The sequence below is a fragment of the Salarias fasciatus genome (assembly GCF_902148845.1).
Source record: "Salarias fasciatus chromosome 7 unlocalized genomic scaffold, fSalaFa1.1 super_scaffold_4, whole genome shotgun sequence".
In the NCBI taxonomy this organism is placed as follows: Eukaryota; Metazoa; Chordata; class Actinopteri; order Blenniiformes; family Blenniidae; genus Salarias; species Salarias fasciatus.
In genome coordinates this window covers 20191808-20219735 of record NW_021941229.1, presented here as the reverse complement: position 1 = coordinate 20219735, position 27928 = coordinate 20191808, and the positions used below count along the sequence as shown (strand labels likewise).

The following is a 27928-nucleotide window of genomic DNA, read 5'->3' as shown; positions in this document are numbered from 1 at the left end:
TACCTCAGTGGTGCATCTTTCTCCATACGCTTTTAATTCAGGAATTCTTTTTAGGTCTTTTTTGATGGATTTATTTGTGCTGCACGATGTGATTAAAAGTCACAAAGGTTCTCCTCAAACAGTTCCTCTTCAAAATTGCTGACTAAACTCGAGATTTTGAGAGACAGAAGAAGCCGGACAGCATGATGATACCTCCACCATGCTTTACAGAAGGCAGGCTGGACTTCGGCTATGTAAACCTGAACTGCTGGATTACAAATTCATTAACTGAACAGTTTTTAATTGTATATCAAACACTACATCACAAACGTATGTTGTAAAAAAATGTGTAATTCCGGTTCAGCGTAATGCTCAAAGTGCTGAAAGGTGTTTTTTGAAATTCCTTTTATGGAGTTTATGGATTTATGGCGGATCCGGCCGAACGTACAGGCCAGGGACAAACACACAGAGACAGAGCAGGAGTCTCCACTTTGAGTCACCTCAAAAGCATGTTCATAGGACAAAATCTGGTCACTCAACTGAGCTTTCACGCAGGAAGAACATGCAAACTCCACACAGAGACGCCCACTGGGACTTGAACCGAACTAAAAAGAGAATACTAACCACTACACCACCGTGTGGTCAAATCATTAATTCTCAACTCTGCATGTTTCAATCAAATGATCTAATATTTTGTTATTTTTACTTCTCTGAGAAAACATATTTTGCTGTTTGTACATTTCATTAAATATTCTGATGATGATCATCAAGTTCATTGGCATCTATTTTTGTTTTAATTCTTTAAGAAATTCAGGGGAACCAGTAATTCGGCCAAGCCTTTCAGCCTAAACCAGACGCACCTGCAGGTGGTTCTAAAAATGATAAGCGACTTTAAAGCAACACTGAGGAACTTTCAGTTTTCGTTGATTTTGGCGGCGCCAGTGGACAAAAGCGGTAGTGTTTTGCCTGGAGGAATACTACAGTTCCCATGAGGACTAGCGCGTGGCGTCGTAAAATGCTGCTCCCGGTGGCGTGCTGTCGGACTGAACTCGCCTACATTTGTTTCCAGTGGCTGTGTGAAGGATGGATAACGACGAGGTAATGAATCTAATGGTGGCTAAACAATGTTCTATCATGATGTGACGCGTGCCGTAAAGCAGTCCGCACATTTGGGGTTTTTTAGTGTGCAGGGTTCCTACCACCCTCCTCACAGTTGCTTAGTCCAAGTGAAAGCAATACTGACGCCCTCAGCCCGTGACAGAGGGTCATTCAACTAGTGGTAAGTAGATGTATCATCACAAAAGATATTAAAATATTTTTTTAAGGTTGAAAAGTTCCTTAGTGTCGCTTTAATGCAAAGAAGTGAAAATCAAAACAGCTGAAAACTTCTAGATTGCAAGTTTAAAGGATTAAGTGGTGATTAAAATGTGAATATATGACTGAGGAGAAAGGTCTATCGCGGAAGTGATCATGCGGTCGGTGTTTTGATTCTGATTAGAGGATAAAATCTGCACATTGACGCAGATGAAAGCAGACAGCTGGAGAGAAGCCGTGTTAATGAGAAAGACAGTCATCTGCATGCCAACATGCAGCAGGCCCAACACAAGGTGGAATTAGACTTCACCTCACATTGTTATTATACATGTATTTTTATTATTATTATTTTTTTTTTACCTTGATCAAAGTCAAGAAGATTTAATCATTTGCCACCTAGCAGTTCAAAAGGAGACGAGGATACCGACTTCAGAACGGATGAAGCGCTCCGGACGTCACTCACACAGACTGACAGACCTCAGGCCAGATGAACACTGCGAGCGCTCGCACGTCCACGGGCAAATGATCGCTCAAGGTTAATCAATGACACACTGAATGAGGGCTGATGGGGTGAAATGAGATGGTCACGCTGCTGCCGTGTGACGGAAGGGGGAGAGGATGGGGGGGGGGGGGGGGGGGGGGGGGGTAAAAGTTATTGGTTTGCTTTTGCAATCGTTGCAGCACATGAGCGTCAGACCGGACCACGATGCAGGGATGCTACGGAGAGGAGGGGGAGGGGGAGGGGGAGGGGGAGGCGGGGCTTCATGCACTTCAGAATGGAGGGGAAGAAAGTTGGGGGTGAACATCCGAGTGTGCGATGCGACCGGAGTGCGCATCACGCCGCCCTCTCTCAGCGAGGCAGACAGTGGCTGGAGGGCGAGGAGACGCCGGTTAAGATGAAGCAGCTGAGCAACAAGAGAAATGAGGTTACGGTGATGGTTGTTGTTGTTGTTTCATGCAGCGAGACGTCAGACCACAGAGAGAGCGACGGACGGATTTCTGAGTGTGCAGATGTTGACTGAAATATTTTTTTTAATCATATATAAAAGGAAAGGAGGAAAGTTCAGATGATAAAATACTGCAACGCTGCGAGCTGCAGGTACCTGTGGTGCCTTCACTGTACACGGGCTCAAGGATGGAGCCCTCATACATCCCATACAGGCCCACCATGTAGCTGGTGTTGGGGTTGAGCCCGGAGATGCCCAGGCTCAGAGCGTCTCCGGACAGAGTGAGGTTTTGGCTCTCTGCCAGATTCTCCAAGTTTGTCACCTCAATGACAAAGGTCTCAAACTCGCCGCCCGAGGGGCTCCAGGACGCAGTGAAGCTGTCCCATGTAATGTCCGAGATGGTGAGGTTCACCACCCTCGGCCTCAGCTCCTCTGGGAGACAGACAGAGCAGACGGAGGTCAGCCATTCCATTCATCTCTACACCCGCATTCAGCATCAAAGGAACTGACGGTCAGCTCCAAGGTTGGGACAGACGTTTGAGATGAAGTAAAAACAATCATGTAATAACTAAAATATATCATAGGGAAAAATTCAGGCTAATCTGGGCAAAAAAAAAAAAAAAAAAAAAACCATTCTGACTGATGAAAAATTTTGTCTTTTTTTAATTTGTACAGTTAACTTACTATTGAAATACTGCGTTTTCATGAATTTTCAATTATTTTAAAGATATCTCAGAACAGTTTAATAGGAAGAAAATCTGACTTATACATGATTTAATCCCAGTGTAGCTACTGAATCAAAAATCTCACTTCATTTTAAAATATTAAATATTCATTAATGGAAAAAAAAAATGTGTATATATATACATATATATATATATATAAATATATATATATATATACATACATACATATATATATGCAATATTTTAAATGTGTATTATTAGCTTAGTCTAGATTACACAAAAATAGTACATTAAGTTATTTTCAAATCATCTTTTAAAACATTTCTTCTGTTTAAAAACTGGATATGTTTGGACATTGACATGTCCTATACATGTATTGATACTGGCTTCAACTTCATTTATTCTGGAATACTGTTACATTTTTCATGTAGAATTACAATGAAAATCAAAAACTACCGCAGGAGACATCTGTTTATCGTAAATTTTCCAAAATCAAGATTGAAACCATCAAAAAAGACTGACAGTAAATGATATATTTTCCTTTATGCAGTAAATACCTATCTGGGCTTTCTCAGTTTGCTGCAGGGAGTCAGAGAAAAACATGAAGTATATGTGTAAAAATCCTGAGTTAATCTGACCGATGTGATGCTGGCTTGTGGTGAAAGCCTACAATGAGAAATATTTTGCTCCATGTACCTGTGGTGGCAAAAACCGTGAGAGGTAAAGATGGCCTCCCTTCCAACAGCCCTCGCAATGTAATATTATAATGTGTCGAGGGGGACAGGCCCTCTATCTCAGCCGTCCTGGCATTCCCTGGTAATCTGCTCTCACGAGGCTGAGCCGCCGCCGCTGACGAAGCACTGAGCTCCACCCGAAAGCTATCGAACGCCCCGTCGGGCGCCGTCCACGCCAGCCGCACGCCCGTGGCGGCTACGCTGACGGTGAGATTCCCCGGCGGCTCCACGCCTGAGGCTCTGGGCTCAGCCTGAGCTCCGTCAGGGGCGGAGGGGGCCTCGGTGTTCGGAGGGCCCAGGGGGCCCGAGCTTTCCGGCGCTTCGGTATCCGGGGCGTCTCTGACGCTCAGAGCGAGAACATCCGGAGAGGTAGGCTGCGGCGCTACAGTGAATAAGAGCAGTTTAAATGAGTGAATTTTCTCACTGGATCTCCTGACGGCTGTAAAAGATCCTGCAATGAAAAAACCGCGTTAAAAGTAGAAAAACAGTCACATCGATTCATTTCTTGGACAGTTCAGACGTTTTCTTCTCCTCTGCGGATTAACTATCCCCCGTTCGACCGGGATAGTTCAATCACATAGCATGAACGCTGACGCATTAATGACCCCCGAGTCGGGGTCATTAACTGGTTGAAGGCTCTGAGTAGTCCACCGCAGTGAAGGTACACAGGCGTCTTCAAACGGGTGACGAAGCCATGCACAGCCGCTCGGCTCCAGAGAGGAATAACAAAACACTGCCGAGTCACGTTCACCACATGCGAGTGACGCTCGGTGTAATTTCCTCCGACAGAATCGTCTTAATTCTGTAAACGGGATGAAGGAGGATGAACGATGGGGGTGGAATTAGTGTGACAAGGCTTTCAGGGGACAGAATGGGCTGCATTTTATAAACCTCGAATGCAGGAAGAAATTGGGACAGGCAGCTCCTCGGGCAGCGTACCTGCAGGATTTATCCGGGTCGTCACTGATTTACTATAACAGCGCTGAGGTTTTTGACGTTTTTTTGTTATTTTAATTTGCTGCCTTAATTATCTAGCTTTTTAGAGACTGAATTGAATCTGGTGCAGTTTAAACTGAGCATGAATGGGTCCTGATAGAATGAGCTGCATTATACACACATGCAGTCTGCACTGAAGGCATAGGAGAGGTTTCTTCTATATACTGGTAGGAAAAATGCAGTATTACTTTAAATTGACCTAAATGAAACAGGAAAAAAGGAGGATTGCAACAGATTCACAAAAATATGCAGATATATGCACAATTACGGAAAATATGCAGGAATAAATGCAGGAATACTGCATACATACAGAAAAATGTGCACAAAAACACTGAATTACTATAAATTCCACTACAACTAGCAAGAATATTTTTTAAAAATTGTATGTAGTAACTTGAAATCTTGCCTGTACAACACAGAACAGGCCAATATCTGCTCTAATTTTTGCAGAAACAATGCAAAAATACTGGGATTGTGACTGGAGAATGCTGCATGAATACTAAACGCTAAAAATGAGCACTGCACAGAAAAAAACAAAGGAAGACAGTCTATTAACTGAAGATAATTCAATGAGGTCAATGAAAAATGTGCAGGAAATGGAATGTTATTGTAAAAATCACTGGAAATGTAAATGATGGGGGGAAAAAGAAAATTAAAACATGATTGAAAATGATTAAACGACAACCATGTACTGAGATAAAAATGTGCAGAGAAACCACATAGAGTACTCACTGAAAAACGAACGGCAGCACTGGACAATTACTGGAAAAATAATGCATCAAAACGGATTTACTGTAACCATACATACTGAATAAAAGAAAAATCAGGATTACAGTGCACTCACTAAAATACTGAGAATGAATGCTTGATTAACATCTGATTATTGAACGCTGTGCAAGGAAAATGGAGTATTACATTAAAATTGTTGAATGAATATAAGTGTACGGATATTCAATAATAGGAGCTCCATATTTTCATTGGGTGTTTGGATAATATCCACCTTGACTGTATCCAATCATTACAGCACAGTTTTCAGAGCTGCCTGTCCTGGTTCATTCATGGTAATTTCTTCTTGCATTTGAGAGTTTGGATGCAACTGAAGCTTCATTACATGAGATAAAAACACTTTTTTCTTTATGAGAACAGAGTGATCTCTGAGGTTCATCTTCTACCTGAGTCATGCCAAAAGCTACGAAGGTGATGAATGCGACAAAAACTACTGCTGCAGGGAAATCTCACACCAGCATGCGGAGTCAAGTTAAAGTGATCTGCGGATGCTTCGACTGACGGGAGAAGCCGTCAAACAGCGGCGCCGTGAGCGGTAAGCTTGTACCTGTAACTGCAACAGCTTCAAGTAGCGTGGACCGCTGGCTACCCGTTACTCCCAAAACTCTGATTTCATACTCTGTTGATGCATTCAGGCCCCGGATTCGAGAGCCGCGAGCGTCTCCGGGAAGCTGGACCTCTCTCACGTCCCACGGCCGCCGAGCGTCGTGATATTCGACTGCGAGCTTATCGAAGGCGCCGTGAGCCGTCGGCTTCCACGAGAGGTCGAATCCGTCGGGTGAGAGGCCCGAGACGGCCAGCGGCCCGAGCTCGTCCTCGGGCTCCATCCCAGAAAACATGGACTCAGAGGGGTCTAAGAACACAAAGCTAATGACACCGTCCTCCGAGCCTGCGGGGGGCGCTAACTTATGGTCGTCTGAGTCGGCTAAATAAAAAGTAAAAGAGGCTACAAGAAAAAAACAGAAGAGGAACAAATGAAGAGGACAACAGTTGTGAAGTCATTTCAGCGTGTAGGTCGTGAGCTGCAGAGAGATCGACTGTCGTAAACAAGAGCATGCGCGCTTTAAATGAACACTGCAGCTAAATGAGAAAAGAAGAAGAGCAGCTGGCGGGTCTCTTCACTGTCAGGTCACCTGAAAAAAGAAGGATGCTAAAAATACATGACGCTGCGTTCCTGGAGATTATTGAAAAAGATATTCAGACCTAATTATTTAGTGTTAAAACAATACAACAGTTATTGCTTTGAATGTAAATAACTTGAGCTGGCTGTTGGCGGCTGTTAAAAAGGTTGTAAAACACACCATGAGACAGTTTCTTCCTCAGTTAGGGAGATGATAGAAAATTGTACAAGGAACTCAGATTTGCTCCGAGTGGTGAAAAGCTGATCTTCTCACACAGGTGAGTGAAAAATACGGTGTTCTCACAAGTTAAGTTCTTGTATTTTTCAAATTATTTTACTGTTTCTTGCAAAATAGAGAGAAAAAACCAAAACAAACCTTGGAACCTAAAAGTTTTTGGAACATAAAATTATCTAATATTTAGAGAACAAATCCACATAAGTGTATGTGATATAAATTTTAGTATACATGTAAATGGAGTAACACTGAAACTGAGCCTCGTCTATATGAATTGTGATGCTCTCAGTGAAAGACTTTTCTCATTATAGAAAGACAGATTGAAAGATTATTGACAGTTTGATGCTACATTAACGCTATAATGATATAAAAAGTTGGTCGTGATGATAATACAATTGTTTTTCTAAAAGATTCTAAAAGGATGATTACAAGTGAAACCTGTTTAAAGAGTAATCAAACACACGCCAGCACAGTCCTGCTCTCCGTGTCCTGTTGGTGTTATTCAGCATGATGTGAAGTCGCTTCCACCCACCTGTGGACGCCGACAGGGAGACGGGCCTGCTCCTCCGGTGTCCCCGCTCTGCTGTGAGCGTCAGGGTGTATCTCATGCCGGGCGTCAGGCTGTGCAGCATGTGGCTGCTGGCCGTGGCCGGGACCTCCACCTCCTCCGCCTGCCCGTCCCTGGAGACGTAGTCCAGCTTGTAGCCGCTGACTTTGGCCTGAGGCTTCTGCCACCGCACGGTGACCGACGTCTCGGTGGACTCCACCTGCTCAAAATCTCTGGGAGGATCGATGTCTGAGCCAAGAGAAGAGGGCAGGGTGGTCAATTACAAGATGATGTGAGATAGTTTAAAAGGAAAGTAAGAGGAAAACATTGCAAATGAAGAAAAAGGAAAAGAAGTAGGTGTTTGTGTGCGTTTCCATTTTCTCTACCGATTCTGTGCGAAATTACAATGTGAAACAAATATTTAATTTTATTGAAACACAATACCGTGTTTAATTACCGGGGGGAATACCGAGGGATGCCGGGCAGTGCCGAGCAGTGCGGTGCGACGGAGCGCAGCGCAGAGCGGCGATTACACCACGCGCAGAGCGCCGCGGCGCAGAACGGTGCTCACACGGAACATGGAGCGTTTAAAGAAAGATTTTTTTTTTTTTCCCCCCCATACATTTGCCCTGGGTCCACAGCGAGGTGTGCCGCGGTCCGGTCGTGGGCCGCGGTCCACTAATTGAGGAACCCAGCTTTAAAGGAAACTAAGTGACACGTTCACGTTGTTCTTACTGTTTCTGAGCTGGGATCTGATGCTGATCAACTTGTTGTTCAGAGGAAGCAACAAGTTCAGTAAAAAACTTAAAAGCACGTGAATGACTCTGGTATTTGAACCACTGAGCTCCCCCTAGTGGTACGTGAAGGTAAGTCATGAATATTTTTCAGAAATTTATTATAAACTCTCTAATTTTATCTGAATAGCACACACATAATACAGAAAAAACATGAATTATATATTTAAAATTTATATTATCTTTAGTTGTTTTTGAAGTGATTTTTAGATAAAGTTGAGTTGTGCTGTGGTTAAAGACATCAACAAATTATTTACTATGATATAAATTCAGACATAATTCTCCTAAACAAAGTTGTGTTCTGGCGTTACGCAACGCAACAAACAAAAAGGGTTCGATAGGATTTACAGGACAAGAACTCAACAGCTTTTAAAAGGTATCAAAATGTTGAAACAGTGGCAGGATATCCTCCATTAGACCCATCAATTAAAATCTGCTGCTTCAGCGCTTCTGGGGAAATCACGTCTTGCGTTCGCTCTGTTGGGAGTTTAATTCAAAATGTGAGAACAACACCGATCAATCAAACTGCAGCAGGGTTCGTCTGGAGGCGGATGGACACTTGCTTTTCTGGCACGGATCAGTCGTAACGCTAATAATAATTCCACAGACGAAGTGAGAGCAGTGACGTCTAACAGGATGTTATACAGTATCTACTGAGGTTTCAGGCCTTGATATTGATGTAATTCACTGAAACGGACTCCTGCTGCACTCGGCTCTACAGGATCGACATGATTAATTCAACCCAGCGGAGATCGTACCGCTGCTCGAGGGGAGCTGTTGCACTCTGAGGAATAACAAAGCACTTCACCTCATTAGTTTCATTTCATCGCCCCATTTGTATCAACACGGCCCCTCTGTGTGTGTGTTTATGAAGCCGAGTGAAGGATGAGTGTTTGTGCAGCTGCTCACCGGTGGCGGCGTTGCTGGTGGCGGGGAGGCTCTCTCTCTCGTTATTCACCGCCGTCACTCCGATCCCGTACTCCGTCCCCGGCCGCAGCCCTGCGACGCAGACGAGACCGAGCCTGAGGTGAGATAAATCGCCTGCGGGCTGCGTGTGGTGATGACCGCGTGCCTCTCTGGACCCGTACCCGTGATGGTGGCCTGCGTGGTGCGTCCCGGCCCCCGCGGGAACACCTCCTCGCCGTGAACGGCGCCAGAGATGGGGCTGAATTTCACCCGGTAGCTGCTGACGTCCGCCTCACTGTTGGTCCACTCCAGAGTGATGCTGCTGTCCGTCTGAGACACGGGCTGCAGGTCCGAGGGGGCGTCCAGGGCTGAAGGAAACACAGACTTAAACATTATCTCTGTCAAGAAGGCAGAACAAGGCGAAAAAAGAAATGCTAAACAGTTAAACTCTGTACTTTATCTGCTCGATAGCTGAAAACAGAGAAGAAAATCTTGAAATGGATCATAATTACACGCTTTAAATTCTGAGAAGTTCCAGTGATTTTCCCAAATTGCTGGGTCTTCCAGTTCTATCAAACAAACAGCACTAAACAGTGGCCGGATTGTTCACCCAGTGAAAATCGCGGCTACCTGTGGTGAAGGAGGTGGTGACGGGGTCGCTGCTGACGCCGCTGCTCCAGGAGACCAGCGACACCGTGTACTCGGTGTCCGGCTTCAGGCTGCTGATGCTGTACTGCTTGTCCGGCGGGGAGACGTCCACTCGGGCTTTCTGTGCCGGGTCGGAGGTGGGCGAGTAAAACATGGTCACTTTGTCCGTGGGAGCCACCGGCTGCGACCAGCTGATCAGAGCTGAGGAGTCCGTCACGTCCTTCACCTCCACCTGCGGCGGGCCGTCGATCTCTGAGGAGGGAATCGAAAGCATTTAACAGATCAGAGCTCACACGTTTGAGGAGCTACTGTCAATGAAGATGCCTCAGTTTTGCTATGTTGATGGTCGATGGTCCAATTGGAGCCAATTCTTTCACAGAGGGCAAATTGGAAGGTGAACTCTGGACGGGACAGCGACAGGAGCGAACTGTTGGCCAACTTACCGATTCAATTCAACTCAGGTTTATTTATATAGCGCCAGGTACAACACAGTCATTTCCAGGCACGTTTACAGAGAAAAACCCAACCGTTCCACATGAGCAAGCATAAAGCGACTGTGGAAAAGAACAACTCCCTTCAAAAGGGAGAAGCCTTTGTAGGACCAGGCTGAGATGGGTGAGGGGTCAGAAGGAGAGAAAACGAACCAATGAACAAACAAAAAGCAAGAACCTTTAAAGTAAAAGCAATAGGCACTTCATTAGTTTATAAAAAAACCCTCTTGATATGTTTTTATTTGACATCTGGAAATGTAATTTTGACAACCTCAAAGCTCTCAAAGCCTCGGGTCAGGGGTCACTGGAAGAACCTCACAGGCAAGGCTTTGGGAAGAAGCCAGACTAAAGGAGAACATGTAAACTCTCCACATGCTGTCACAGTTTTCGTGAGGCGACGGCTTTAATCAGTGACCGAGCGATCAAACCCATTTGAACCGTGCGCCGCGTGCGGCTGAACTGTTTAACGGAAAATGTCAAAACAGATAAGTAGGTTTACCGATTCAAAGTCAGCGTGACTTCTCATGAGGTGGAACAATTACTGGAATTTACAAACACATGACCTCTCAGACACGTTTATACTGTTCACTGTGAGATCGGGTCCGTCGGCCAACAAGCCTCCAGCGCTGGAGGAGAAGTATTTCCTTTATGTTCTGGAACCGAGAGGAACCCGGGAGGCTAAACGAACGGTTTATCTATCACTCGCCGGCGGGGGCTGCGTCGGGTTTCTGCCTACGCTAATAAATGACGTCAGAAATGAAACGGGCGCGACTCCCGCCGGGAGCGAAACCGACACGAATCCGGAGACTGGAACGACTTTTCCATGTGGCGGCGAAAGCCGTTTGGCCCTCCGGCGTGCCATCGGGGCTGCGTGAGCAGCTGGAAGCATTTCCACGTAATGTATGGAGTAACGGTGCAATAAACGTCTCAACATGCAGAGAGAAAGCGCTCGGCCAAGATTTAGAGGAAGGGAAAAAGTGGACTGGTGCGACACGGTCACGCTAGGCTGAGGTTCAATTCGCCTGAGTTATTACTCTTTGAATAAAAATTGGTGAAAGGGAGCAATGGCGGCGCAGCGGGGATTTCCTGCAGTAACTCTCCATTTCATCAAGGAATTTCACTCTGTGACGTCTTTATCCTTAAGTAAAGTTATTGTAGCCAACCGAACTACAAATAGGTGAAATAAATAACACGATGATCGACGCTTACGCAGGGCATGGCGGCCATCTTAACCGTCTACCTTCACACCAGGTGAGTGCGAATCCCGGGTGCTCGAGACTCACTGGTAGTGACCGTCCGGGACGTCTGGGGTCCTCTGGTGTTGTTTTTCACGACGTTGATGGATACTTCATACTCCTGTCCTGGTCCGAGTCCCGACTGCGTGAACTGGTTCTGAGAGGAGGGAAGGGTGCTCAGGATTTTTCCATTTTCTTCCTTCTGCAAAAACACGTGGCACATAAAAAAAAAACAAAAAACAAAAGTTAAAATACATGAAATCTATATATAGTGTTAAAATTTCTTTAGATAAGTTATGGTGGCCTAGAAGGGACACTGCAATGTAAAAATAGCACACTGATTTTTCACATAGGAGGTTTGACTTTTGCTTGCTAGTTACTGCAGTTGCAGTCATCTTGTAGATTTTGAATTGTTGTCGTGACTTTTGCATGCAAATACCGATAATTTATATTTTTGCGTTTTCATTCCCAATGCTGCTTCTGCATGTATTTGTGTTGTGGTTTTTGCATTTGTATTTCAATTTAGGTAACGGCTAAATGTTTCTTGAAACTTGAAATTGAATCAGTAATTTTACTGGAACATTTACTTCAAAAAGAAAAGAGTGAATCTCTTATTCCTCTGGTGGGTGTGAACAATACGCTAAGCTTCTTATTTCAAAGTACAGTGATTTTTTTTCCTTTAATGTCAAATGTCTGCGATATGTCAAAGGAAATAACTGTGAGGCGACTCTACCAGCAGTTTCTGCTGCTGATAAAACAACTGCTTCTGATTTTCCTTCACATTTGGCAGCTTTACACCGCAAGATATAGAAAAACACTTGATCTATATCTGCCCCACGGAGAACCAGAAAGTTAGCAGCAGGAACTTAAAGGTCAGGGAAGGACAACACTTTCAAAACTTGGCAAAAACTTAGCAGCAACCTCAGAATAGAAGAAGACCTGTGAAAGATCCAGAGCCACAGTCGTTCAGTTTCAAAGAGCCGCTGCCCCGGCTTCTGAGCGGCAGATTCAGCTGCAGCTCTTTGACATCCGGACTTGCCCAGACTGAGGTTTTCCATATGTCACAGCAAATTTAATGGTTAACACTTAAATAAATCCATGTTTGGCTGAAACTTCCAATAAGCTGGGCTGGCTTATAACCTCTCACTTTTTCCCCTGATGTTTAATAAAACTCAGAGGAAGTGTTCAAAGAGCGGGGACCAGACTGACCGTGTTGCGGAAATAGATCTCCCAGCCATCAAAGGGGATGTCCAGCTGGTCCCACACCACCTCCACCGACGTCTCTCTCACTGACTTGAACCTCAAGCCCTCGGGCTGCGGAAGATCTGAGACCAAAGCCACACAGAAGTGTTACTCTTTCCCGAAGAAACTCGGAGCAAACCGACGCCGGAGCGACGCTGACGTACGCGTGGCCACCCTGGCGCTGACGGGGACGCTCCTCTTGTTGCTCAGGACGGCGTAAACGTTGATCAGGTACTCGAAGCCCGGCTCCAGCTCCTTCACGGTGGCGGCCGTCTTGTCGCCGCTCACCGTGACCTCCTGCTGGAGCCCCCCGGGCACGGTGGGCACGTACGTGATGAGGTACTCCGTAACGAGCATCTCGTTGTTCCAGGACAGGTCCACGGTGTCGGTGGTGACCTCGCCCACCGTCAGGTCCTTCGGAGGAGACACTGGGGGAGAAACGACGGCGACAAAACTGCTTGAGGCTCCGGTCTCGCTCGGATTCTCGTGCCCTCAGTGACTCGGTATTCACCGCGGGGCGGCTAATGCGAACTCCAGAGCCACATCTGGCTGCCGAGAGAAGGAGCGCAGAGCTCAAGCTTCTCTTATATTCCTTAAAAACGGATGAGTGCCGAGTGAATTTTGAGAATGGAGGGAAATTACATCACACTGGATTCTCTTTAATAGAAAATTACATCAAGGCACGGAAACTTTGCGAAAACGTGAACTGCCAAACCTTTCTATGGTCTGACTGCCGGCCGCAAGTCCATTTTATTTTCTACTTTTAGTGTTATTAAGGCTTTTGACAAGTAACCATTCAATTTTTGTTGTTTTTAGGAAACACTGTCTAAACGGCACAATATATGTCTTTATGTGTCACAAATAGATTCACTTTTACTATCAAAGCTGAATATCACAATAATATAAATTTCCAGGTAAGGTGGCACCTTTAAAGAATGTTAAAAAAAAAAAAAAAAATATATATATATATATATATATATATATATATATATATATATATATATATATATATATATATATATATATATGTATATAAACTACTGAATCACCATTTCACGGCATTGTATTTTCAATATTTCTATTCTTGTATTGTCTGTTATTGAAATTCAGTTCACATGTCCAAATCATAAATCACAATATCAAGTTTAATCACTATTGGAACAGGAATCAGAATTGACATCAAAATTAAATTTACTGTCAGCAAAGTTTACAATTACACGGAATATATGATGCCTGCTGTGATTTTTCTTAGAAAAATGTTTTAGTTTTGAAAATATTGACTGATTTATAGTAAAAACATATCCACTGAAGATGTTTATTCATAGATGACATGCCAAACCTTGGCAGGTGATTAACTACTGCCAGAAATTGGCAGGACTGTTGAGTACACAAGCTCGTTTTATGGGCTTTTTTGTGTTGTCTGTGTTCTCACACTGCTTTTACAATTGTCTGTGGAAACACTGTAGAAAGGTCAAAATAACTTTCCTGTTGAAATCCAATTATATGTCAGAGTCAAACTAAGGAATAATAACTAAATCAAAATTACAACCAGATCAGATTTGAGATCAGAATCTGAATTAGAAATAAAATCAAAATTACATTTCTTAAAAAGCAGATTTCAAACTTTAAAAAAGGAGAGTGAGTTGAAACATTTCTCATGAGAGCTTTTTTCACTCGTCAGGATCAGGCAGGGTAACGCCTCATTCTCTCCTGTTTTTAGTCAGCACGGTCTCCATCGTCTCTCAAGTGTTCAAGCACTGTGTCGAAATCTCAGCATTCTGTTGAATTTCAATTCTGTCCATTAATTGCACAAATGCTTTGTGTTAGTCTGTCAACCACTTTGGTTCTGTGTCTTGAAGTGCGCCACCATCAGGCCCGCTGAATTTTTAAGACGCACTTTTGTTACACCGAACAGAAGTGAAACTCGTCTTCACTCGAAGGGGATTACTCTCTTTGCCAGGAGACTCTTCGTGTTGGAAGTCACAGACTGGCAGAAGTATCATCCGATCCCTGAGTAACCCCGATGTATGAATGAGATCAAGATGATCAGAAAAAAGTTGGAACTGTCTTCGTCTCGATTTCACTTCCATTTTGGCATTTTGGCCATCACGGAAAATTATAGCTCTGCAGATGTATTTTGTTTTTGTTTTGAAGTACAGTCAGTAGTGTAACTTTGATGGGAAGTGCTGGGACAGAGTGTGAGCCAAACAGACGGCGACAGAGAAACCAAACTGGAACCAGATGAACTAAAGCGATTCAGGTAATCAACAGCTAGTCTGGTCTCAATGCTGTCTATGAACAACTAGCTGCGTCCAAAAACAAATCTGATATTCAGTTTTTAGGAGCCAACCATAGACAAGAGAGCGCCTCCTACCTTCTGAGCAGTCCTCTCCGATGTATCCTTCGTCACAGACACACTGACCGTTGACGCAGCGGCCTTTTTCCTGGCAGTTATTGATACAAGTCAGCAGTGAGCAGCTCTCTCCCTCGTATCCACTGACGCAGGCACACCTTCCGTTGACGCAGCGCCCCCTGTTGTTGCAGTTGTCGGGACAGACGAGCACAGAGCAGTCGTCTCCCGAGTAGCCTTCCCTGCAGACGCACCTCCCGTCGCGGCAGTAACCCTGGGCCAGGCAGTCGTTGGGACACGCCTTCTGGCCGCAGTCCTCCCCGCTGAAGCCCTCGTCGCAGACGCACTGGCCGTCGACGCATCGGCCGCGGTTCTGGCAGTTGTAGGGACAGCTGAGCTCGCCGCAGTCCCGCCCGGTGAAGCCGGTGTGGCAGACGCAGCGTCCGTCCACGCACTCCCCGCGGCCGTAGCAGCTGGACGGGCAGGTGCGGATGCTGCAGTCCTCGCCCGCCAGGCCCTCCTCGCACACGCACTGGCCGTTGACGCAGCGCCCCCTGCTGAGGCAGTTGTTGGGACAGGACAGCTCGGAGCAGTCGTCTCCCTGGAAGCCGACGTCGCACGAGCACTGGCCGTTGATGCACTGGCCCCTGCTGTTGCAGTTGTTCAGGCACGCCAGCTGGCTGCAGTCCTCGCCTTGGTATCCCGCGTCGCAGATGCACATCCCGTTGAAGCACGTGCCTCTGCCGTTGCAGTCGTTCAGGCAGGTGAGCTTGGAGCAGTCCGCCCCGCTGTAGCCGGCGGTGCAGACGCACCGGCCGTCCACGCAGAAACCGTTGCCGCCGCAGTTGTTGACGCAGGCGCGCTCCCCGCAGTCCTCCCCGGTGAATCCGTCCTCGCAGTGGCAGGTGCCGTTCTCGCAGCGCCCCCGGTCGTAGCAGTCTTTGGGGCAGATGAGCTCGGAGCAGTCGAAGCCAGTCCAGGGTTCTTCGCAGATACAGTATCCGTCGTCGCAGCGGCCGTGGCCTCTGCAGTTGTTGGGGCAGTTGCTTTCAGAACAGCCCTCGCCGAAGAAACCGTCTGTGCAAACGCAAACGCCGCCCACGCAGCTGCCGTACGCGCCGCAGTCCACCGGACAGACCTCGACCGAGCAGTCCGCCCCGGCGAAGCCTTTCGGGCATTCGCACCGCCCGTCCACGCACCGGCCTCTTTTCTGGCAGTTTCCTGGGCACGCGGCGTCAGAGCAGTTGGGTCCTTTCCATCCAGGCTCACAGACGCAGGAACAGGTCTCGGTGCTGTAGTTTCCATGCCCGTTGCAGTATGGCTTGGTTCCCAACTTGCCTTTCAAAAGAGAAAAGGACTGGTTTAGAAACAGTGAGCAGAACACTGTGGGGATGATGGACTTTGTAGCATCAATGCGGTCTCCTCAACCAATCGGTTCATGCAGTTTTCAGGAAGGGTTTTGTACTGGGACAGTTTTCGAGTTTTCGGGAATTTGTGGGAATTCTTACAGGAGAAAATGACATCTGGAGTCGGGGAAAGCAAGGATTGCTAGTTTTTACATTAGTGTACATTTTTATGTGAGTAAATAATATTGTTTTTTGTTCTTTAAAACACAGACTACTTTATAAAATGATGAAAAAGTGACTTGTAAATACTGGACAGTCTGCTACCAATATTCTTAACTGAACACCATGGCCAGCCATTGTTTCAGCGTAAAAGCAGTTTCGAGAAGTTAGCTGGATGACTAAACTGGAAAAAGAATATGAACAACAAACAGAAGCCTAAAAAGTGAAGCCAAAGGGTTTTAACAGCCTCCATGTTGATTGGTTGCAGAACACGGCTGTTGTCGTTTCCTTGTCAGTGGAATAAACATGAGCCAAAACAAGAAAAAGAAAGTCAAAATACTCCTTAAATTCACCCCAAAAGATTGTCTCCATCCTGCCTGGTAGGTTTTGGAACACAAATTGTTATTTAGGTGTCTCTTTGTGTGTGTCTTGATCAATTAAAAGGTGATTAAATGATGATGGCCCTTAAACCGTGATCATAGAAAACGATACAGTCAACGCCGCGTTGACCGTTTCTCTGCAGCGCCGGAGACGCACTGTCCGGTCCAGCGCATGGCAGTGGATGAAGGCAAAAAGTTCTCCTTTGTCCTAAAGTACAATTATTCACTGGACTTTCCCCGGATTTCCAACTATCTGTGGTCACGATCTGTTTTATTCAAAATGTCACACTACGTACTTGGCTGTTTCAAAAATGCCTGTTTTGCCATCCAAATACAAAATAAGTGGAAAAGATGATGAACTTTTGTCCCACTTTTAGATATTCTCATGAGGAGAACATGAACACCAGATCCTATAAATTCGCTATTCCCTGGTAAAATGTACGTAAAGAACAATAAGGAGCATGCTGGTTGTTAAATAGTGGGATAAACCCTCTGCTCTGTTTATTTTCCCATTTTTTTCCAGAATATAACAGCTCACTTTACAATATTCCATATTAGACAGCTGCTTACTAGTGAAATAACTTATTTGAGACCTTATATCGGACAAAATACATTAAATACATGAACTGCTTTAGTCCTACTGACTATGTTTTGAAACAAAGGAAAATAATTTGGACATTGATCGGTTTATGACCACTTTTACGGTGAAAACATGTAATTCCTGATACGCTGTGGGAGCGAGGCGCTCCCGAATCATCCTTTAAATCCTCAACCGTTCTAGTTGACTTCTTGACTAGAACTGGACATGCCATAAATGGGATGTTGGGAAGTTTGGCACTCTTACATGCAGCTGGGTCAGTTTGGGTGCGACCGTGACCATGTGACTCACACAAAACCTGGTTACAAACGGTGCCGCTTGTAAAATGTGGCAGCACTTTAATTGTTCAAATGTGCCAGAAGTGGGTGGAAGCAGACACATCGCTTGGCGGAGTTAAACTAAACAAGCGTCAACTCAAGTAGACTTCCAACATGACCTTTGATTTACCACAAACAAAAGCCGTTTCTCTCACACACCGTTCAAATAATAAATCTGCACATTTGTCAACATATCTAGGCACAATTTTCCAAAGAGGGTCTATAATCACCACGAGTCTCTGTACCCTCATTCAAACACTCCTCCGCTTCAATAAACCACATCACTTTTAGTTTGCTCTTCGTTTCTCGTCCAACCCTTTAATAAAGCATATATTGAATCTGTTTGTTTTCCACGTTGAGCGTGGGTTAGCTGCAACTAGTGAAGAGTGCAAGTTGCAACGCCTAGTTGCTGGGAGACCCACAGGAGAGAGCAGATGAGCAAACACCATAAAGCTGAAAGAAGTCACAAATGGGGCATTAGCTTCAATGTGATTTAGATCATACACATAAATCAAAATCTCTTAAACTTAACAGAACAACAAAACTTTCTTTTTTGTTTTTCAACTATAAACCAATAAAATCACTGACTTATGAAAGTCGAAATTGAAGATTTTCAGATTAAATCCTACTCCATTTAGTTTTAATAAATTTAAATAATAAATCTGTGTTTCTTTCCTACAGGCAGTTTAACCTTTAAGGTGCTTTTGAAGGCCTCTAATCTCAGTATGCAGTTACAGATACAGATAAGATCACGTTTCCTTTCAGAGGAATTACTCACTTTTTCTAAGGCTTATTTTAGCAGCCACTACACCCTTCTTTACTGATGTTAATGCATTTGCATGTCTTGGCTTTCCGAGTCAAGTAAAGCCCCGTTCGGAGCTAATTGATGCTTTGTTGGCCTCAACTGTGCAGATAAAATGACACCCACACAGAAAACACAGATTCCACAGAACAGATGAATGAACCTGACGAGAGTCATACAGGAAGTCAGCGAGGTTACTTCTGAGTGAAGCGCTTTTCATAGAACAGTTAGATAGATTCAAAGTAAAAAAAAAAAAACATAAAAAAAACCTGACTCCTGCCTACCTGCGACCTGAGCGTTGCTGCAGCAGGTCCCGTCAGTCTTGCACTGATCCCTCAGAGCTGAAACCTCTCCTTCCAGCATCTCCAGCCGGCTCATGAGGTCCTTCAGGCCGGGCAGGTCGTCGCCGCAGCCGCAGGCCTTGCGGGGGATGTTGATGCGGTGGGTGAAGACGATCTGGTTCTCCTGGTCGAGCGTGTGCTCGGTGACGTGGTGGTCGATGGAGGACGCCGCCGCCGCCGCGTCTTTGGGGAGGAGCTCCGTGCCTCCTGGAGCGTCCAGGTTGACCGAGCACAGGGAGCTGGCGGGGACGTTGATGTTATAAACGTGGTTGAAGACCACGGGGTGGTCGGCAGCGGGGAGGGAGACATTATGTTCCGAGGGGGGCGCCAACGTCTGCCGCCGATGCCGCAGGAGTTTCTTCACGAGCCCGGCGTTTGATGAGCTGAGCAAAGCGAGGAGGAGAAGGCAGCCCAGAAGGCTTCGTGCACCCATTGTGTGTTTGGTGAAATAAATACTAACTTGAACCTCTGGTTTAGGGTCTATCCTGGTGGATGCAGAAAGTTCTGGAAAGAAAAACACAAAATAAACATGATCATGTGACACAATGTTAAACTTTAAACTGTTATTACTGAACTTAAACATCATGTTTCCATCATATTTATTATTTGTGTGTTTCCTGTACAGATAAGTGTTTTTCTTTAAGTTAAATAATCAAATCAATCCAATGATTTACTGGAATGATTGGAATAAAACACTTCTCACAAAATATTCAAGACAAAATGCTATATGAAGAAATACATTGAAATATTGAAGTTGAACTTCTTCAGTCAGTCTGATAAAATTCCTTGTGTTCGATAGATCAGCTCGTCCCGTTTACATGATCACTGAATAAAAGTGATTGGATTAATATCATCTGACTCAGTCAAGGCATCAATCCCATCATGCTTTGCAATGTTACGCTGATCGTTTGCCGACTTGTGCAGCTGAACCAGAATGCTCACCAGTGTCAAAAACGAGCCGGTTCGGACTTGTTAGTTCCAGACTCTGTGCTTCTTGCTTTAACAAGTCATGATTGTAAACCTCACACCTGTCGAGTTTTTCAACCATTTAAGGGCCTTTTAAAATGTTTCTGTGATGGAACATCGTCTCCTGCATTGTCCAGCTGTGCTTTGGTTGTGCTAAATGTCCAACTGGAAACCGAAAGCAAACTGAAAAATGTGCATATGTGGCGAGAAAAGCTTTGCTTCATAATCTGACTGTTGTAGATTAAATAAAACAGTCAGAAGGACAAAAAAAACATTGAACTGTATGAAATAATTTTCTTCTTTGTGATGGCTATTCTCCTGAGCTTTGAACAGAAGATGGAAATTCTCCATTGCTCTTTTCACTCTTTTGTTACCGTCTGTGGCGCGTGCTTAATAAGGAAAACAGTCACGAGTCTTTCAATCTGTCACAAAAATATTCATGATTATTCCTCATTTCTGTGTCTCTCCTGTGAAAACACTGCTAAAAACAGCTGCGTTGGCACACCAGCTCTATTCAGGGTTCGTGACTGTGTGTGAAATAACTCAGCTGTTTTGAACCCCCAGTATCCATACAGGACAATAAACGGGGTAGAACAGTGTGAAGCGCCATAATGCATCCCGTGCACTGCGCTCCGTCTCGCCCACAGATCTCTCAGATGACTTCATCGGCTGGATGCGAAGCACACTATAATTTGCAGGAGTCGAATGACAAGCCTCTTCCCCGGCGTGGGAAAGCCTCCCTGGATTATGGAGCGATGACTTTCCAACGGATCTGACTACGCAAGGCATGGTGGAAATCAATAGAAGGGCCGACAGTCGAGTCTCAGTACGAGAGACAGCCCGCCTCCTGGACTGACGGTTACGATCGCACTGCGAGTTCATCACAACATCTGCTTTCTTTGATTTTCAGATCGTATCTTTATGCTGTTTTCGTGAACATTTTCATCCCCACACACTCCCAGGTATGCACGCTCCCGGGTCCACACACATTCCTCTGCTGCCACATCTGGGACGCAGCAGACTCGACCTCGGTAAACAAGCTCCGCCTCGGCCAGCTCAGACGGCCAGAGTTCTGGACAGGTGAACAGCCAGCCTGCTGCACCACAATGAAAAAAAATCTGACTTCCAGGAGAGGAATGTGCATCTTTAAGAGATTAAAAAAAGAGAATTCATGCTGTCATAAGAACTTCTGCAAACTGCTATTCAGAACTGATAATGCTTCACCAGCCGATAACAAAACGATGATGTAAATCAAAAACCTTCTTCTGTGTGTTTGTATCACTATATTACCATGACGGGACTCTGTCTCTGTCAAAGCAAATCACGGATTTATGAGTGGGATCTAGTTTATCCTCCGAACAAGAAAACCACATGTACATGAATCAAAACACAAAAAACTCTTACTCAAACTCAGTCGGTGTTCATTTCAGTGCCTACAAATTCAAACTGAACCACGGGAGAGGAAATCGTTTTCCGGAGAAAAATCAAAACCTGAGTTTTCCATCGAGCGTAAGGCCGAAAAATTTAACTCGGTTCTGCTCAATATTACTCGATCACCTACTGAATAGCTTTATGTAGGTGGTTTTAATACGTTACTATTTCAATGATGGCTTTCTCAGGATGTTGGTGGTGTGTGAGTGTGTGTGTTTTATGGGTAGCTCTTGTTAAATGGTCAGAGGGAGTTTAGTCAGCAGTTCCTCACGTGGGTGTAACCAAACTTCACCAAAAAGGCTTTGCATTTCCAGACGTGGTGAAAATTAGATTTGCAGTTCAGGGAAACGATAATAAATCACTTTCCACAACCTAGAGGAGAAACTGCACAGAGATTTTTAAGCTCAAACTCTGTAGCTGTTTGGCTTCACTGTTAAGTTTTGGAAAAACAATCCTCAAATGTGAGCGGTTCCACGACCTTTATATTCAATTCATAAATCTGTTTTTTTTTTTAAGGGAAAAGCAGGTTTAAAAATCATCAAAAGCAAACCTCTAGTTCAGCCCATTATCACATAATCAGTGTTAAGCACATCTCTGAAGTCATATGAAGCCAGATATTGTCTCGAGACGATCTGCGCCACATCAGGTGTGCTGGCAGCACCGAACAGGATTAACGGGCGAGCGGTGTCTGAATGTCAAAGATAAATGTATCTCTTTGAAAATGTGAGTTCTATCTAAGCCAGCCTGTGCTGAAGCGTCCTCTGAGAACTGGAATGAATTTATATCTGGAGAAAACTGATAAATCAGAAAAAAGGGTAAATGGTCTTTAAAACAGCTGAGTCGGCGGAGACGCCTGCACATTGATCTCCCTTGTTATTTTTTTTTTTTTTCCAGATGACAGGCAGCGCCGTGTCCTCCTTAAATCTCTGTCGAATACTTTCCACCAGTGTCGCTCAGGCCCTTCCCTCCGTGCCTACTGCTCGACCCCTGCAGGTTTAACCTCCTCCCCGATCCCCCCTTTTTTTCTCCTCGGTCCTCGTTTCCCGACCGCTGACCTGACCTCCCTTTCATCAGGCGGCCTTTGGGCGAATTTCTTTCCTTCATCTTCAACAGTTAAGGCGCAGGTATAAAACCCAGCTTGGGTTTCACAAGTCTTCACACATCTGGCGAGTGGTCGGACCGAGGCGGTAAATCTGAAAACTAGGTCACGGCGATACATTTTTCATCTCCTTCTAGAAAACTTTACGAGAAACAATGCCGATAATTTGCGACCTTGGAAGAAGGAGACGAGGTCCTTAAACGCCTCGGCAGGAAGCTCCTTGCGAATGTTTGGGTGAAAACGAACATGATGGCTTCAACTCACCGCTCACGTTGCATCACATACAGAAAAAAAACACCTTCTGATGCAGTTACTGCAGTTTTAGACCCTTTAATGGTCAAAAAGGTCAAAGACAGGCTTCAATGACTGAGTCCAGGACTTTATTTTAAATTTTATGTTATTAATTATCATTCTTAGTGACATGACTGATCAATTTAGAAACATCTGTGCTTCAAGCAGCAGGAAATCGATTGATGTGTTTAGAAATTAGAGGCTAGGCTTTGGATTATGTGTTCATTTGCCAATTCCACCACTTCCTTCTACAAGTCATAGGAGCTTACACTTATATTGAATCCACTTCCTGCAACAATGGAAACACTACCCCGGCTCTCCACAGGTCAAAGCTTCACCCAAAATGCCCTCAGGCGGAACTGTATCCTTTTAATAAGAATGTGAAATTGATGTTTGCATCATCTCTCTGCCTGATGTTGACATTCGGTAATAAATCCAGAAGTACTGATGGTGCAACTCTTCAAAAAGCTTATTCAATTGCTTTCTAAGCAGAGGTGAGTAGTGCTTATGCCGATGCAGAAAATACCTTCATGTCCACAGAAGTAAAGCAGTTTCAACATGGTTTCCATCTTCAGATTAAGTTAACTTTTATGGGAAAATAACAGCTATACATATTTGATCATCTCTTCATATATTTTACAGTTCAGAATCTCCACCTGATGTTAGAGAAAGACGACTTTACGAACTGAGAAAAAGCATCGACTGAACATGATTCCTGTCACATCACTGGTCTTCCAGACTAACAACGACAAGCAAACCAAAAAGCAGGGAGGAGAATTGCTGTAATCATAGTGTTATAAAATGATGTGTTACCTAGATTTGTTTTTTTAATCCAGCAACAAAGGTGAATCCCTGTTTCTATATTCAGGTGCTTTTCCTCATAAGCATCTGTGTTTCTACTTATGCTAACAATGTGTGTACTTTCTGTATCTGATCTAACGTCCAGCATGTGTTAACATTTTTCTGAATCCTGCAGACAGCCTGTTTAATACAGAGGTGACTGAAGTTTTTTTTTTTTTCTTTTTCCCCCCAGTTCAAGTCTGCAGGGTAAAAAAAGCCAAGAGGACGGCCCTGAAAGAAGGCCGCAGGGTTGACCAAGGACAACTCATCTGACTGTGGGACATGGGAAGATGATTTGGAGAAGAAACTGAAATAAATATAACCTGTTCGCTAAGCTATAATCCAGTCGCCGTAGCTTCAGAACTCTCCCCCTGATGCTGGCAGCGAGAAGGGAACTTTCCCGCGTGGAAATGAGAAACTGGGAATGTTGGCCCTGGACTGACGGCATCTGTTTTGCCGAGTCAAAGATAGAAAAAGTAAGAAAGGAAAAAAAAAAAAACCCAAACCTGAGGCATGGAGGAACTTGTCCTGCATCTGCATAATAGCTGTGCTTTTAGTAGAAGTGGGAGTGCTTCTGCACGCAGGTTTAATGCGAACTCTGCTGCCTCTCATTACGTCTGATTGACGTCAACCGTTCACATGCATGAGGAGAACCATCAGAGTCCGGAAATAAACGTCCGACAGCAACATGGCGGGAGTCCTGTTCAGCAGTCAACAACAAAATACCTGCATCTCTGATAACGTGTCATTTGTTTACCACAGAGCAAAGGAAACATCTGGCGCAGCTGGAAATGATCGCAGGAAGGCTAATTGGAGAGGTTTTCTGTCGTTGATACAGTGACTGAAATTGCAGCACCTCATTAGCAGGTTCCACATTTCCCCTCAGCTGTGGGTCGGACTCCCTCGTGGGGGACTTTAGGAACACCAACACGGACCTGTAGCGCGTCCTCAGCAGAGACCGAAGCGGAAGCAGGCTTCACATTTAACGGCAACAAATCTCAGAACCTGAGGAGTCTGAGAAACACTTCTACTTCGATGTAATCATGTCGGTTATCGCTTTATTTCTGATGCATGTCAGTGAACTAAACATATTTTGATTTTATACATATGAAGTAATGCCTGGTATTAAATCAACTACATTCTGATCATAGACAGTTTGATTTTTTTCACCATATATAAAAAAAGACAAGTTATAAATATTAAAAATCAATCAAACTATATATTTTCTAACCTTTTTTCTATGATCCAAATTGTTAATTTGCTGCTTTACTGTCAAGCATGTCATTGACTTTAATATAATTAAGTTCTGCACAAAACCAAAACAAATAACCTAAATCTGCCATGCTTTTTTTTTTTAAATTTTTTTCAGGCGTTACAAAGAGACGGCTTTGACAGTTTAATCCATGTTTCCTCTGGCATGTAAGCAAACTGTGTATATTCTGCTTTTCATCACAAGAGGGAAGCTAAATATGTCGCCTTCTGCTATTTTCCTATTCCAGACTCTCCAGTGTGATGAACAGCTGGTAACGCTCCCGCATATGACTTGACTGAATTATTACTTGTTTAAAATACAACAAGTGGCATAAATACATAATCTTTTGTGACTTCTTTCTGTTACAGACTATTTGATGTTATAATTTATTGCATTTCGAGTGAGCTCAGTGTAGTGGGATTCACTGAGCGACCATCACACGTCACTTTTCATCATTATCAATCAGCCAATTTATTTTTCTATTAGCTGTCAAGGATATAAGTTACTTCTGCAATGATGACAAAAACATCCAGAAACCGCCATCTGCGCTCATAAAAAACACACCTGATTTTAGAAAGTCTGAGCAGATTTACAATGTTAAAGGTCCAACACGCTGTCACAGTCAGAGCTGACACACACACACACTGCAGTTATATAACAACACTCACATTTTCACTTGAATTTTCGGTGCTGTGATGCCATAGCTCAGCTTGTTAAACACTAAATCTCCATACTTTGGGGCTGCACCTTTTGACTGAGCTGGACAGAGGAATTCAACAAATTTTCCATAAAAAAAAAAAACAAAACTAAAAGGTGTGTGATTATGAGTTACGGTCCACCTCTGGTTGTCTGGGTCAAGGTCAGGCAGAGGGAAACGGTGCAAGACAAGCCTGGAGGGGGGAGCTCCGGCTCCGAAACCAGCTGTCTCTGCCTGAGACGCCTTTTTCTCACTCAACTGCACAGACACATGGCAGGAGGACAACCAGCTCAAAGAACCATCATCACCAGCCTGAATGCCTTCAACATGATGTGCATTTTTAGATAAAACCGTGGGTTGGTGCAGGATGCAAAGCTGCAAGTGAAATGAAGTGAACAATTAAAGTCTTCTCCAGCTGAAATACTCATTTCTGCTGAATACAGACCTGGACTGGTGAGTCAAACCAGCCACAGGAGAATAAGAAAGATAAAACAAACATTAAAATAAAACCGCTGTGGAGCAGAGCTTGATTTGGATTCTGTTGAGCTAATGAGGTGAATTGATGAGGATTTTTTCCATCGTTTCTTCTCCTGCTCCCAACTTTTTTTTTTCTTTCTAAATTTTTCTCTCTGATGGAAAATGATGCACAATGAACTGCATCCCTCCAAGGTACCATGATGAATCATCAGGCTTTCCACTCAGAGCGATTCTCATGCATGTCTTAGCCACGTGCATGCACAAACACACACACACACACGCACAAGGAAAAAGGCTTTTTCATACATATTTTCCTGAGGATTTTGACAACACTTTAAAGGCATGTTTTTTGGTTTAAAGTGCACAGCCTGCTAGAGCGATAACTCCTCCACATGTTCACTCTGTCAGCAGTCAGCCATCACCTCTGATCCCTGCACTGGCTGCTGGGTGAGCAGGGAACAACTTGCAGTATTCACCAAGAATGCATTTACAATAAAGTCATATCACTGCCTTCTGGTGATGACAGAAACCTGCATTTCTGCAAAAGCGCAACATTTGTGCATTGAAAGTAATTCAAATAAAAATAACATTATTAGTGAGGGAAACTCATAAAAATGGCTTACCTTTCTGGGGGTTTTCTTCCCTGCGAGTTGTGACAAATCCAGCCAAGTCACGGCTCCGTCCTCCTGCAGCCTCTCCAGCAGGGTGGTAGTCCTCCTCCAGCCTTCTCCTTATCTTATCCTCTCACCATTCACAGCTCAGGATGGGAGTTCAGCTTCCTCACTGCCACAGAGAGTGAATCACAAGCAGAGAGAGAGAGAGAGAGAGACAGAGAGAGGGAGAGAGGGAGAGAGTGGGAGTAAAATGTCTTATAAAGTGTGAGGAGTGTTTAAGTCAGACCCCCATTGCTTAAAAAAAAACAAAAAAAAAAACCTGCCAGCCCTTAAATAGCCGTCAGTCTCACTCCCTCCTTTTCTTTCAAAGCTGCGTCCTCCCCTCCCTCTGACTGCAACTAATGGATGCAGAGCTCCGGCTGCAGCCTCTAAATGAGATGCCACTGTTACTGGGAGTCATGACAGAGTGAGCGGCGCTTGTGGTCATGCAGGAAAATTAGAGGGGAGAGAGCCGGGCGAACGAGAGGAAAAGTGAGTCCAGACTGCAGACGGCACACAGACAGACATTTGCCTTCCACTAGATTAACTGTGGCGGTGATTTACGGTTCTGTCCTCATGATTGAAGCTGCAGAACTCACTTTTAGGTACATTTGCTTCAAGTGTCATGTCACATTCATGGAAATTACCCTTCCATCATATGGTATATAGTTCCAACCTTCATGCTAAACCCACTGAAAAGGACTCGGTGCAAATCCGTCTGCAGCTGCGGCCAAGAGGCTCCTAATGCTGCAAATCTGTGGCATAATTTTCCAATAAGTTAGTAAAAGTGACAAATAAAAAGGTGAAGTTGGTCTTCAGTTCCTGCAGGAAATGTTCCTGCGCTCTGACCGTTATTTTCCTGTGCGGACACGGTTACATCTTCACACTTTCAGCAGATGGAACCAGCAGGAAACAGATGCATTATTCATTTTTTGACTGGGCACACGAGTTGGATTTCAATAAAAGCAAAGCTGTTGAGAATTAGTCTGTGATATCGGTTGAGGTCGACTCAAATCCTGACCGAAAAAAAAACAAGCTGAGCGACCACAAGAAGCTCAGCTGGGAGAATCAGGCAGTGTGCCGCCACCAAACAGCCTCCACAGTCTAATCTGCATGTGATTAGACGAGGATAAGACAAGTTATCGGCTTAAGTCTTTTAAGTGAGTCCATGTTGCCGGGTGAGATGCAAAGTTTGGAGTGTGTTTGTAA

General features: G+C 44.5%; 1 protein-coding gene across 2 annotated transcripts in view; it reads right to left on the bottom strand.

Moving 5' to 3' along the window:
- LOC115383066 (tenascin-like) overlaps positions 1-26954 on the bottom strand; it is a 35164-nt gene extending 8210 nt beyond the window's left edge. The window contains exons 1-11 of one of the 2 annotated variants that reach the window (XM_030085093.1): positions 26690-26954; positions 18957-19517; positions 15035-16348; positions 12825-13088; positions 12628-12743; positions 11467-11620; positions 9675-9944; positions 9227-9412; positions 9048-9137; positions 7330-7593; positions 2397-2672 (exon numbers count right to left, since the gene is read on the bottom strand). In XM_030085093.1, the coding sequence (XP_029940953.1) occupies positions 2397-2672; positions 7330-7593; positions 9048-9137; positions 9227-9412; positions 9675-9944; positions 11467-11620; positions 12628-12743; positions 12825-13088; positions 15035-16348; positions 18957-19446 (3424 nt within the window). In that variant the 5' untranslated portion in view covers positions 19447-19517; positions 26690-26954. The remainder of the gene's footprint in view (positions 1-2396; positions 2673-7329; positions 7594-9047; positions 9138-9226; positions 9413-9674; positions 9945-11466; positions 11621-12627; positions 12744-12824; positions 13089-15034; positions 16349-18956; positions 19518-26689) is intronic. The other variant, XM_030085094.1, reaches the window with a different exon arrangement.
- Between the last annotated feature and the right edge of the window lie 974 nt (positions 26955-27928).